Source organism: Pongo abelii, chromosome 7, assembly GCF_028885655.2.
Source record: "Pongo abelii isolate AG06213 chromosome 7, NHGRI_mPonAbe1-v2.0_pri, whole genome shotgun sequence".
Taxonomy (NCBI): Eukaryota; Metazoa; Chordata; class Mammalia; order Primates; family Hominidae; genus Pongo; species Pongo abelii.
Window position 1 is genome coordinate 94902486 of NC_071992.2, and position 14716 is coordinate 94917201.

At 39.0% G+C, this 14716-nt stretch overlaps 1 protein-coding gene across 1 annotated transcript in view; it reads left to right on the top strand.

Moving 5' to 3' along the window:
* Positions 1-14716, top strand: part of STMN2 (stathmin 2) — a 55034-nt gene that overhangs the window by 32819 nt on the left and 7499 nt on the right. Inside the window, exon 4 of the mRNA XM_002819202.6 lies at positions 10912-11103. Coding sequence (XP_002819248.1) covers positions 10912-11103 — 192 coding nt within the window. The remainder of the gene's footprint in view (positions 1-10911; positions 11104-14716) is intronic.

Genomic DNA, 14716 nt, shown 5'->3' on the forward strand with positions numbered 1-14716 from the left:
CTGACAGCAAGAAATTATCAATGATTATACATTTAAACAATTGAATTTAACTAGAAACTGGCCACATGGTTAAAAGACATTTACAAATGTAATCATCCAGTGTTATGACACCCAGAAAAAAAATATATTCCTTGGAACACTTTAAAAGCCATATTCCATCACCTTTCCGGTTATTTGTTAAAAATTTTGTAATGCAAAAATCACCATATAGATTATGTCCCAGTGATCGGGATTTATTTTTAGTTTTTTATTTTTATTTTTTAGTTAACTAAAAGAAAATACAACTAATTAGCAGAAAGTGCCAACTTTAAAAAATCACTAACTGATTTTATTCTATTGGGTTATACTGACTTAATTAGCACTAATTTAAAGAACTATTAATTATCTTTAAAGAGTCTTTAGCAAGTGCATATATCTCAGTAATTATGTTAGTAAGGACATGCCTATAACCAAAACCCAACTCAACTAGTTAAAACAAAAAGCAAATATGTGACTAAAAAGTCTAGGAGTGGCTACAGCATCAGGAACAGCTGGATCCAGGGATCACAGTATTCTCAGAAAACTTTCTTTTAGTGCCTGTCATCTCTTCCTGCATTTAATTGGTTTCATTATCAAGAAAGTTTAATTTCAATAGTCAGCTCCAAATTATTTTTCTCACAACTTAGCGACTCCAGCAGAAACAGAGCTTCTTTTTCCCAATAGTTTAACAAAAGTCCTGAAATTGAGTCTCAATGGCCTGACCTGGATCACAGGCCCAACCCAGAACCAATCACTGTGGCCAAGAGGATGTAGTAGTCTGATATGCTAGCCTGAATCACATGCCCACCACTGACCTGCAAAGGATTTTAGGTAAGATCCCTGGGGTGAGAATTGTGGAGGAGTAGTTCCCCAGAAGAAAAATGAGGTGTTCTCACAAGAGGAAGGGGTAATGGATCTTAAGTAAACAAAACTATAGATGTCCACATTTTCTATCTATAAATGTTTAGTGTTACTATAACAATTAGAATAATTATTTAGTTCATACACTATTCAATTTGTATCTCTCTTCTGTTGCCCTGCTGCAGTTATTTTCTTATAGATAGAATGAAAAATATTAATCTAGGCAGCTCTGTGAAACAGTACTGTCCAAGGAATATAATGTGAGCCAGGCCCGGTGTGGTGGCTCATGGCTATAATCGCAGGACTTTGGGACGCCGAGGCAGGTGGATCACCTGAGATCAGGAGTTCAAGACCAGCCTGGCCAACATGGTGAAACCCCATCACTACTAAAAATACAAAAATTCGCAGGGCATAGTGGCGGGCGCCTGTAATCCCAGCTACTGGGGAGGCTGAGGCAGAAGAATTGCTTGAACCCAGGAGGTGGAGGTTGCAGTGAGCAGAGACGGTACCATTGCACTCCAGCCTGGATGACAGAGCAAGACTCCATCTCAAAAAAAAGAGAAAGAAATATAATGTGAGCCATATGTGTATTTTTAAATTTTCTAGAAGCCACATTTTTTTAAATAAAAGAAATATGAAATGAATTTTAGTAAAATATTCTTCACCAAATATATTCAAAACATTACTATTTCAATATGCATGTAATCAATATAGAAGTATTAATGAGCTGTTTCACATTCTTTTATTCATACTAAGTATTTGAAATCCAGTGTGTATTTTACATTTACAACTCACTTCAATTCATGTTAGACATATTCCTAGTGCCTAATAGCCAAAGGCAGCCGGTAGCACAGATACAGATATTAAAACAGAAAACATCTAGTGAATAATGGGGAAATTTTAGGACTAAGTTTTTAAAATCCATACCAGATAATTATTCAGATTCAACTTTACTTTGTTTTTTCATATATATTCTTTAAAAATTACATTGATATGGGAACTCGGAAAGTTCAAAAGAAATTTCCATTCTATGGTTTTAGTCTTTACATTGTCAGAACTAATGCAAGTGTGAAGTTTAGGATGTACTGTAAGTAATAGGATCTTCTAAATCTCATGCCCTCTTCTTCAGCTACCCACTCTGTTTCTATTTCAGTTCCTCACTGTGGGGAGGGGACTTCTCTGAACCTAGGTTTCATCTCTTACTGTCTTTCATGGTAAACAGGTTTTCCTTTGTAGCACCTAGCACAATTACTAAGTAATTAGTATTGATTGGCATATTAGTATGTATATGCATATGTATTTATTTAACCCTATGTCTTCCACTAGAGTATAAACTCCATGAAGATAGAACTTGTCTTTTGTTTAGTAGTGCTTGGCAATAGTTAGTACTACAAAAATTTTTTCTTTCTTATTCAACTCCTGTTAGTCATTGCCTGAATACTACAAACGTTTTTAAGTAAATAAATAAATAATAACTTTCAGGGCCAAATGTGAAAGCGGCAATCTATAGCTTGTTTTGATTTTTTATTCCACCCTCCCATCCTAAAACAATTATAGTCACTAAGTTTCCAAATGACATCTGAAATTGCGCTAAGGAAATCCTAGTCTGGGCAAAATCACTCAGTCAACAGATATTTATCAAGCACTTATTATTTGATAGGCCCTGTTCTAGACACAGAGGATACTCATCAACCTTACATTCCAGTGGGGGAGAAAGAGCTAATAAATACATATGCAGCATATTAGATGATATAAAATTAGCAGAACAAAGAGAACTGGGGGTGTGGGGGTGAAAGAAGCTATATTATATATTATTATTACTATATATAATAATATAATTATTGGATAGTCAGAAAAAAACCTCTTGAATAAGACAACATTTGAAAAGAAGCACAAAGGTAGCAAGGGAATAAGGGAGGCAGCTCTTCTCTGGGGCCTGAACTTTCAAAGTGATGAGAGTAGCAGGTACGAAAGCCTTGAGATAGGAATGTACGAGGTGTGTTTGAGAAATAACATGGAGGCCAGCGTGGCTGAAGCTGAGAGCAGGGGGAGAGAGGTAGCAACTGAAGTCAGAGGTCACAATTAAGGACTTTGACTTCACATGAAATGGGAGATCATGGAGGATAATAAAGCCATTTCACTACTTTATGTGAATCACAGCATCTTTTTAAAGAAGTATCCGTTTTTTTAAAGGAGGAGATGACTAGAAAAATAAATAGTGTTAGATAAATAGAGAAAACAGGAAAACGTTCTAGACTAAGACAGTGATTCCAGAACTAAGGATCCACAGAGGCGAGAATGCAGAAAGTGTGTGTTTCAGGGCAGTGGGTAGACTAATGGTTTGGACTAGTGGATTTGGATAGGGAGTTGGAGAGTAGCGAGGTGAGATTAGGGAGGGCTGTGAATGCCAGGTTAGTGTGCAAACTCCATTATATAAGCAGTAAGGAGTCACTACAGACTTTCCAAAAATACATACATGTTCCACCTGGCCCACGGGTTAGCAACATTTTTGTTGTCCTGGACCCATTTCCTTCCCAATAAGTTACAGGTTTGTGAAGATTCTACCTAGCAAACATATTACTTTTAAATAAGTATTAATAAATTATCTTACCATGATTATAATCAAAGGAATCTGTAATTGCTAATTATTTCTGATTATTAAAAGATAAGCAGTTTTGCACTAAATTGACATAATTCTAACTCAAAGTAAATATACAGATAGACATGAATATAGATGTGAAATATGATTTCTGTTAGGGCTTTTTAAACTTAAAAAAACTTACGAGTTCTCCTCACTCCCCCTACCCTTAATACCTTGAAGGCCTCTTCCTGGGACTTCAGGGACCCCTTCAGGGAACTATGACCTAGGCTGTGTTTGGTGGGCTTTCTGGATTTATAGCTGGAAGGCTGCCACAGAGGCATCTCCACTTGAGCTCAGATTCACTTTGTGTTCAATGTTCTGGCAATTTCCCCACCTCCCCATTTCATCTGTTGACACTACTGCAGCACTGACCATCTGGTTCCTAGGTTGGAGGATACTCCCTCAGGCTCCTTTGAACCAGAATTAATGTTCCAGTGATTAGCTAGTAGAAGAAGCTTGTCATAAAAAGAATAAGCCCTTTCCCTGCTTTTTCTCCATTCTTTGATTATCGCTGGTAGTCAGTGATGATCATCTCTATGAGTCTATATCAATCTCATCCAGTCAGTTTGAACCTCATCTCTTGAAATCAAAGTTTCCATAATGCAACCGACCCACAAGGGTGAAATGACATGAACGCTTTAACCATCCATTTATCATTTATTCATTCATTCAACCAACATGTATTTAGCAAGAGGCAGCAGAGCTAGCATAACTATACATCCCAGTTGGCCCAGGACAACTCCAGCTAACTCTTGTTGTTTTGATACCATTATTAATTATTTCTCTTTACTCTCATGAGTGTTCCAGTTTGGACAATCAATTACATGAGCATCCTTAGCAGGGCACAGTGTTTAAGGGCATCTTTAAAATATTGTCTTTAAGAACATGTGGTTAAGAGAATGTCTGTGTTCAAATCCTGGTTCCACCACTTAAAAGCTGTGTGACCTCAAGCAAGTGACTTAATCTCCCTATGTCTTCCTTTGTCAATCTGTAAAATGAGACTAGTAATAGAACTTATGGAGTTAGTGTGAGAATTGGAAGGTTACTCTACAATAAAGACATATAACCGGCATGGTAAAAGGGTTAGCAATTACTATGTGAAGAAGCATCCAGTTTCTGACTTCACAGAGATTATCTAGCAAACTCATGATTTTATAAAGAAAAGAAGTTTCTCATTAACAGAGACGGAAATGCTACCATACAATACGTTGCTTTTTTTTTTTTTTTTTTTTTTGAGACAGAGTCTCGCTCTGCCACTCAGGCTCAGGCTGGAGTGCAGTGGTGCCACCTTGGCTAATTGCAACCTCCACCTCCCAGGTTCAAGCAATTCTCCTGCCTCAGTCTCCCAAGTAGCTGGGATTATAGGCACCCACCACCACATCCAGCTAATTTTTATATTTTTAGTAGAGACAAGGTTTTGTCATGTTGGCCAGACTGGTCTCAAACTCCTGACCTCAGGTGATCCACCCACCTCAGCCTTCCGAAGTGCTGGGATTACAGGCATGAGCCACCATGCCCGGCCAATATTTTTAAACATTATAAAATATTCTTTATCAAATTGCATAGAAGAAAAGACAGTTTGATAGGTAATATAAATAGGTCAGGCCAACTAAAAGTGTCCTGAAAAAATTAATATTGTGAAAACAAAAGAATTTTAATGACATGATAAAACCTCACCCTAGAAGAAATTAAATTAAAAATCACCCTACTCGAACCAGTCCAGTGAGATTTCATTAGCATGCTCTCATTACTGGCATAATCAGCTTCAAAGTCACTAAGCCTCTGAAAGGAAGATGTGTTGCTTATTCTTAATAAAATGGCATAAAAGTAGATCATTAATCACCAAACATGATAGACTTACCTTTTCCATTTGTTGGCATCTCACATTGTAGATGGCAATTAAAATGGAATCCAGGGAAAGAGGGGGTGGTTTGTACAGCAATGGATTATGAAACAAAGTACTGGATTATTCACAGCTTGACATTCAGGAAACATTCTGCTCCTTACAGAACATGGCACGTGTGCCACAGAATCTTCCGTGTGCTACCTTCTCGGTGAAGAAGAGCACCCCCCACATTTCTTTTCCTAGGAGCTAACCACAGTAAACCCATTACACACTTTAGCAGAAGGGCTCATTCTAAAGGTCTTTGGATTTTAATCATTTTAAATTTCCTGTTATGCTTCAGGCTCTTCAACACAAAGTGAATATTGTACTCTTTGGTTTTACATAATTATATTCAATTGTCATATTTCAACAGGACATTATCTGTGACTTTAGATGGGTCGATAATGATTTTCATTGTTAGCAGTAAAGTCAATAATTACAGACACATCACCTAACCTACTTGTGTAAAAGCATTTTTGGTACTAGGAGATTTAGTGTCTGATCAACGGTCCTGAATAGCAAGTAATATATTCCCCAAATAATGAAAAGTGACAAGAAAATAAATACGTTTACTTCAGAAATAAATGGAAAATTAGTGCTATCTAAAATGTAGTCTTAAGTCTCATCTGTGTACATAAAGTAAAATGAGTTTTATGTACCACTCAAATTTATCTTCCACTCCATTTGTACAGTAATTAAACTCTTACACTCAGTAACATACAAATTGGTAATTAACCTCTTTGCAAAATGTTAAAGTGTTCCTAAATGTACAATAAGTCTCCTTCCCTGTCTCATTGTTTTTCACTTCACGTACCTCTCATGTAATTATTTCAATGATTGAGTTCAGTGTGAGGAGGTTTATGCCTAGAAAATGTGCTCACCAATAATGTGCCTCAGTTCCCATAATAGCAAGATCGAGAAGGTTCTTTAGTCTCCCTGAATGTCACAGTTGAACATCTCAGTTCTATATTTTGCCTTGACATTTGCATTATATCAGCTGATCACTGTCTTGCCCTAATTTTCCATTTTAATATTTTAGTGACCTTCTATGTTAGGTACATGTTATTTAGAAGTGTTCCTCCAAGGCCAGATACGTTTTCCTTGAACAATTTATTTTTAACAACTTTTAGCGATTTTCTCACTTCACCACCCTCCGTATCATAAGTCCACGCAATCACAATTCCTTTCTGCTAATCTGCACAGTCAAGATATAAAGTAAGAATACCTATCTGAACATGTAGTGAGAACTTTACTTCTCTGCCAAAAATGAAGGAAAATGCTGCCACTTTCGTATGTCACATTTTTTTATTCTACAGCCTCACTCATTTCACGTCATGTTTTAGTGCAGTTTTCTGGACTAACTGCTTATTTTCTCATTGATTAAACTGCCTATTTGCTCACTGGAATCAGAACCAATTTTCTTCCTCGAGGGTCTGACTAGAAGATTAAACTATGTTCATGTGAGAATCAATTTCTACCTAAGAAATGAGTTAGAGGAGTTATGGGCAGCAATATCTATCTGGATGCTACACTGTGAAAAAGGAAGCGAGGTTATGCCTTTCTGCCCCAAGCGGGTAGCAGAGACCTTAGGAACTGAGGTAGATGCCCCCATGGTTATTAGCACCGCTGAATAATTTGTTCAAAAATTGACTGCTGGACAGGTGTCGTGGTGCACGCCTGTAGTCCCAGCTATGCAGGAGGCTGAGGCAAGAGGATCTCTTGAGCCCAGGAATTTGAGGCTATAGTAAACTAAGGTCACACCACTGTACTCCAGCCTGGGCAACAAAGCAAGACCCTGTCTCTAAATTAAAAAAAATATTGAGTGCTTATGAATAGAGACTAATATAGGAAGTCATAAGTATTTCCTTGGGATAGAATGCTTTCTACCATAACTGACTTGACATCCTGTATTTTTGTATGTATGGACTTAAGCTTTAAATATTTGAAACACAGACAATTATTAAGTCCTGCAAATGTGTGAGTTGAGATAATAGTGGATATAACATTCCCTTCCAGGGTGTAAGAAAAGGTACCACAGAAGGGAGCAGCCCTGAAGCACAGCCTGGCCCGGTTTGGCAGGTCTCTGTGAGTTAGCAGCAGACTCACGTGACCACACTCTGTACTGCCTTCTGTTTCTGTTTCACCCCATTAATTGTGCTAAAGAAATGCACTTGACACCTATGCTGTGTAATCTCATTTAGCCCCAATAGCTACAAAAGTACTAGCCCCATTAAATTGAGGCATTTCAAACTGAGCCAAACGTTGCACTCCAGTAAATGCAGTAGGCATTGGTTATAATGGGAATTCTCCATTATTCATAATGGAAACCGCAGGAGTTTGTTCATGCAGATCAAATGTGTCCCACCAAGGCAAGAAGTATGGAAAAGTGGTGTTGCTGTATTACCTTGTAATTTCAAAGCTTTCCCATCTGAATCTTATTTCCCTGTGTTTCATCTTGACTTTGGTTCTTTCACAAAGGAAAATTAAGAACGCAAATATAAACATTAAGTTAAAACACAACTGAACAAAGTGCCAAAGTTAATTGAAGCATCTGAAAATGAAACATTAGGCAGTTGCAGTGGCCTCTTGATAATAATTCACAGTAACTCTCTGTAAGCTGATCCTGTCTGAAGAGCAGCAGGCACAAGACCCCTGGCCATGAAGTCCATCTCAAAGGCTCAGCAAAGCAGGATGCAAACCCAGGCTTTCCAAATACCAGGTTGGGGCTCATGTCACTGTGCCACAGGAGTTTCTGCAGAAAGGCTACTTGAAAAAAGTGGCCATTAAAAATCCAGGTGGATCCTATCTAGGGCAGTGTTGGAAACACTGATCTATGGGAGGAGGAGCAGGAAGGAATTGTTTAACCACTGAGCAGAAATATTACATTGCTACCTGCCTTTAGCAGCTGTGGCTGATGGGTACCAGTTGCTAAGAAGAGCATTACCTAACAGTGTATTAAGATAGAAAAATGATTTTAAAGCACTGCACTTAGAGAATGTTGAAGTTTTACTTTGCTTTATTTTGATTTGTTTGGTTTGACTTTGTTTCCTGGAGCATCCTCCATGGATTTCTGTTCATTACAAGAGAAACCTAGGGCTCTAACCCAATTCCTAATTCTTGGACACATTGCACCCTTGTTTTGTGATAACCTAGCCTTCTTCCTCGAGAAGGTTTTCTGGACTGGAGGTTACATGTATTGAATTTTCTGAAATGAAGGTGCAAAGCTATCTCCTCTTATTTCTTTGTGGTGCTCACTTCACTGTGAGATTTCCTATTAATATAGCCCGAGTCAGTGGGCATGCGTGAGATGGAGATGAGGGAGTTAGGAAGGACTTGGACTCTCATCAACCATCAGGATCCCCGAATCCACTAACTGCCCATAATCAAAGAAGTTTGAACAAATACTTCACACACATGAAATTGCCAAAATTTTACAGTTGAGTTGTTATACCAGTAAGTCCAGTTGCCATCATCTCCTTGTCACAAGTGTCTTAAATTTTTCTTTTGATAATAATGACTACCACTCATTCAGTACTAACTTACTTGATATTAGACACTGCATTAAGTACCTTGCAAACATTATTTTGTTTGATCCTGACAACTGTATGAGATAGGTACTATTCTTATCCATATACAAAAAAATTAATTTCATGAAGACTTTTCCCAGAGAAAGAAACTTTAAATATTTACACACACACCTCTCTCCCTGTAACAATTCCGTAGTCCTGATAACAGCAAATAAGCAAAGTCTATGTAGGATGCTTTACCAACAGTCCCACCTAGAGGCAGGAGAGTGAACTAGATAGAAAATATTTTATTCATGTTTCTTCCAGAAAGGCTCCATTGGAGTTTGAACTCAATTTATGTTATAATTTTCTTATTATTTTTGTATTGGTTTTCCTGAAACAAATACAAAGTAAGAAAGCATTGGTTCCATTAAAAATGTCCTAAAACCGGCCAAGCACAGTGGCTCGCACCTATAATCCCAGCACTTTGGGAGGCCGAGGCAGGCGGATCACTTGAGCCAGGAGTTCAAGACTAGCCTGGCCAACATGATGAAACCCCATCACTACTAAAAATACAAAAATTAGCAGGGTGTGGTAGCACACACCTGTAATCTCAGCTACTCAGGAAGCTGAGACATGAGAATCGCTTGAACCTCAGAGGCAGAGATTACAGTGAGCAGAGATTACGCCACTGTACTCCTGCCTGGGTGACAGAGCAAGACTCTATCTAAAAAAAATAAGCAAATAAATAATAAAATGTCCTGAAACCATTATAGGGTTAAAGCAAGAGGCAGAGCTGGTTCCCAGGATTTTCTGTCTAATCTTCAGTGAGCCACAGACCTATTCCTGATCAACTTCAGAATAAACTTTAGATATTCCCACTTACAATTACTCCTGTGAAGGATCGCCTCGGGGCGTCAGCTGATCCTGAGAAATTATCCAGGAGCCATGAGTGTGTAATAATTTAGTCTTAAACCTAAATAGGTCAGTATTGGGTAGGACTTTTCTTAGCTGCATAATGGGGAGAATAAAAAGAATATGGAAAGAAGTTACGTAACACATCCTGGGTCACAAACAGAGGTAAGACTTGAACACAGGCCTGACATCAAAGCCCATGCCAGTATGACTTACAAAAGGTAGACTGGACTACCTTCATTTGAATCACTAGTGATGCTTATCACTGGGCCTCACCAAAGAACCTTGGAATCAGACTCTTTGGAGGTAGATGCCAGGCACCTGCATTGTTATCAAGTGCTCCAGTGATTACCATCTACTGTACAGAGCCAAACAGCCTCCTGACGCTGGAAGAAAATTACAGTGCTCAAAGTGCAGGGCAGGGTGTACATCTGGATCTAAATCACTGAGCAACCACAGGGTTTAAAGAGAGGGTCAAAACAAGGACTTTCTGCTCTCTGTGGCCAAGTGGACACTAAGTTTGCACTGTTCTCAGATCTCCAAAGAGACTTTGGTGTATGGGGGATGGAGAGGGGGAAGGGGGTGTGAAATAAAAGGAGAAAGTGAATTTGATGATTTGATTGATGAAAGTTGAAAAGCTCATTGTAGGGCCTAGCCTACAGTTGATGAAAAAACAATGGATCAGGAAGAAGATAAGAACTTGTCTCAGTCCTCAACCATTTTCCTCAGGCTTCGGTTGAATATTGCCATCCTGTAATTCATTATAGCATTTTCTGTTGCATAAATGCTTAGCAGCAACGTCTTTTTTAAAAAAAAAATTGTAACTCCTCAATGAGGATTAAATGCTTCTTCTTCTAAGACAGTCCGAAATATACTCACAGCTGAAAATTCAGCTAGCTGCATTTCCCAACTAGCCACATTCTATAGAAAACTCTAAGCCATGCAGATGAGTACAGACTTGACAATAGTGCTCAAGGCTGGGAGTACTATTCATCTGAAAAGAACGCTCCCTCCAATTGGTGGGCCGTTATTCTGCTAGGTTTGTGTTTGGATAATTATAAGATGGCTATGTTTTTCTTCCCCAGTCTCAGGAGGCCCAGGTGCTGAAACAATTGGCAGAGAAGAGGGAACACGAGCGAGAAGTCCTTCAGAAGGCTTTGGAGGAGAACAACAACTTCAGCAAGATGGCGGAGGAAAAGCTGATCCTGAAAATGGAACAAATTAAGGAAAACCGTGAGGCTAATCTAGCTGCTATTATTGAACGTCTGCAGGAAAAGGTAATCTCAGCAGAGTCCTGAGCAGATGGATATATTCATATGCAACACAGCTGGGTGAACTTCCATATGCCTGAGCACAGAGACTAAGTCAAAATTGGCTGCAGGTGTGAGGACAACTAACTCCCATGGGCAGGGTCTCACAGTGTAGCATTGAGTTAGCAGGAGGTGCAACATGGTAGAGAAGTGGGAATCCAACATGAAAGCTGGAATTTTGTCAAATTTTCCCATGGTGAGTGGATTCAGGGAGGCTGATTCATGCTTTTGAAATGTGTAAGACTTCTATACAAGCCTCACGAGGCAATCTGTAGGAAAAATGTTACATTGGAAATATTAATGTCAATATATTATATTGATATAAAGTATAAATAACATTTGATTTAATATTTGTTTAATATATGACATTAAATATATATTTAATTAAAATATTAAATTAGAAAAATATATTTGCCAGAAAAGGCCAGGGTATTTATGAACACGGGTAAGCCCATTCTAGGGTATAATAGCATCACATGGGACCATAGCAAAGATTAGCTCATAGGGGATGTTTCATCCAGTTCTGGTATCCTGGTGCCCTTCTCTTCAACAACCTAAACATATATTCATTCCCATGAGTCAGGAGGAGCTGTGCTGGAGTTCCTCTGAAAAATGCTGTCTTTCACTTTTGTACTCTCTATGCTGCCTCCCACCTATCCCCTCAAAAAACCTTTCCTTTGAAAATATACAGTATAGCTGTGAGTAGTTTAGCTGTGTCCATTTCCAGAAATTGGAATAAGCATTGAGAAATGGGATGTTTGAGAAAGATGCCTCAATCCTTTTCTGAGCAGTCAGTCACCCTTCCCGCCAGTAGCAAGTGCCTTTGTGTGATAGGCATTGGAGATGCAGAGCAAAACAGGAGTGTGCCTGTCATCAGAGCCCTGAGAGTTTAGTCAGATGAGCCTCCTGTTTTCTGACTATTTCTCAGAGTTTCATGTCTTCTATTAGAGATGGCCCATCTCATCTAAGGTTCAGAAAACCTTATCCTGAAGTTCTGATGATTCTGTTTTCATTCTCAGTCTCTGACTGCAAATATCCAGCTAGAAACAAAGGAAATCAGGCATGGAATCTTTTAAAGATATAATTGCATGGAGATCTTCATTTGTGCTCTTGAGGAATTTTTGAAAGCATTGCTGGGGAAGGGTGTGTGGGCTCTGATGCAGCAGTAAGACACTGAGGCTCTCAGAGGTACATGGACGAGTACTGCTGACTTGGGCAAGAGCCGGAATAGTTACCTGATGCCTTATCCAAAACATGAAAGTTCGGATTAAATTTGTATTTATAAGCTAGTGTTTTTATACTCTCAGGAAAATGTCATTGCGTTTCACCCAAGTGAGTCAAGTCATGATTTGGAAGAGGCAACAGAATTTGGCTCTCTCCAGGTGATTTATGGTGGTATAGGAACACATGTTTTACTCAGATACAGGAGAGCAAAGTTCCATTTGCTAAAGTTTACTCCCCTGACCTTGAACCGGTCAGTCTTCCTCCATCTGCCCCCATTTTGCACTTCTCTAGAGAACTAAGGATGTTCCTGCTTGACCAGTGCTCGTAACACGGACAGCAGAAGGCCACTGTATGATCTGTTTGAGATCGCTGTGACTCAACCTTCATCTCACATCCTAGGCCCTAAAAAAATTAAGTGAAGTTGCTAGGAACGGTACCTGCTGTTCTTATTGCAGCATTCTCAATTAGGCCTCAATGCAAGATTTATATCACTGGCAGTCCTGGAGCATTTTTATTTTTCAAATTCCACATACACAAACACAGGGCATAGCCTCCTTTTTTGTTTGTTTGTTTTTTTGAGACAGAGTCTCACTCTGTCGCCCAGGCTGGAGTGCAGTGGCGCGATCTCAGCTCACTGCAACCTCTACCTCCTGGGTTCAAGTGATTCTCGTGCCTCAGCCTCCCAGGTAGCTGAGATTACAGGCGTATACCACCATGCCCAGCTAACTTTTGTATTTTTAGTAGAGACAGGGTTTTGCCATGTTGGCCAAGCTGGTCTCACACTCCTGACCTCAAGTGATCCATCCACCTCGACCTCGCAAAGTGCTGGGATTACAGGTGTGAGCCACCGTGCCCAGCCAGGGCATATCCTTCTTGATTTCAATTGTAAACTAGTTCAAAAAATTTCCATATTTTATCTAATATTTCCAGAAGTGCTAGCTTTTAACAGTCCATTTTTTTCCTCTGTGTGTTTTTTTCTCTTCACCCAGCCCAGCCATGCTCAGCTCATTTTTGTACTCTTTCCACTCCCACTCAAATTTAGTGCCCTCCTCCATACATACATACATGTACATCTGCACACCACTTTTCCTGCAAATCATCAACCCAGAGTGCTTAAAATTCCTAACATCAACCCACAGAATCTCCAAGGATGGGACCCAGCATCCATACATTTTGAAAACTCTCTGTATAGTTCCAATATGCAGCCAGATTTGAGAACTAGTGGTTTGTAGCCCATTCTGATTTAAATCTCAGCTGTCAGCATTCTATCCCATGTCATATAATGCAGCCCAGATAATTTCTAGGACCACATTTTTTTCTGGTATTTCATAGCTAATGAGGTGCTTTTCAAATCTAATAGGATCTTTGGCCAGTGTCAGTCAAGATCTTTTATCTCCTCAATAAAGAGGAAATACCAAATTTACTTTGGTTTGTGTATATCACACAGGTGGATTTAGTACAAAATTGTGGTTTACATATTGTGAATGTGTTTGTGTAAACTAAAACTACTTTGCTTTTTCCTAAAATAAGACAAAGTTTTATATTAGAAGCAATATTTAGCATTTTGCTTGAATGAAGTTACTCCTATGAAATTAGAAATTTAAAAGAGGGTCAGTAATAACAGTAAAGCCAAAAGGCATGACACTGCCAATGTAACATAAGCTGTTCTGAAATGTACCATATCAAAAAATAATTATGCTGGGCATGGTGGCTCACCCCTGTAGTTCCAGCACTTTGGGAGGCCAAGGCAAGAGAATTGCTTGAGGCCAGGAGTTCGAGACCAGCCTGGGAAATATAATGATACCTCGCCTCAAACAAAAATTCAAAAATTAGCCAGCAGTGGTGGCACACTTGTAAAAATGCCTGTAGTCCTAGCTACTTCAAAGGCTGAGATGAAAGGATCACTTGGGCCAAGGCGTTCGAGACTGCAGTGAGCTAATATTGTGCCACTGCACTCCAACCTGGGAAACAGAACGAGACCTTGTCCCTAAAACAAAAAGAGAAAAAAAGATGACTGCTTCTGAAATGACACCTCTTAATGAGTTAATCATTCAATGAATATGTATTGAATCCCTACTATATGCTTAGGGGAACCTTTGTAATATCAAAGGTATTTACCAACCATGTCTTTCCCAATACAGACAATACAAAATTCAGCAATAAATAATATAGCACCAACAATTAGAGAATAAGATGACATGTAGTATGGTCCAATATAGACAGTAAATACAAAGACACTGAATAATATCAGTAAAAGTAAATTCACATCAAGGTCACTACACCATGCACCCACCCTTTTGATAGCCCTCACTGGCCCTATCAATTAAGCAAGAGACATGATACAACTCTGTGCAAG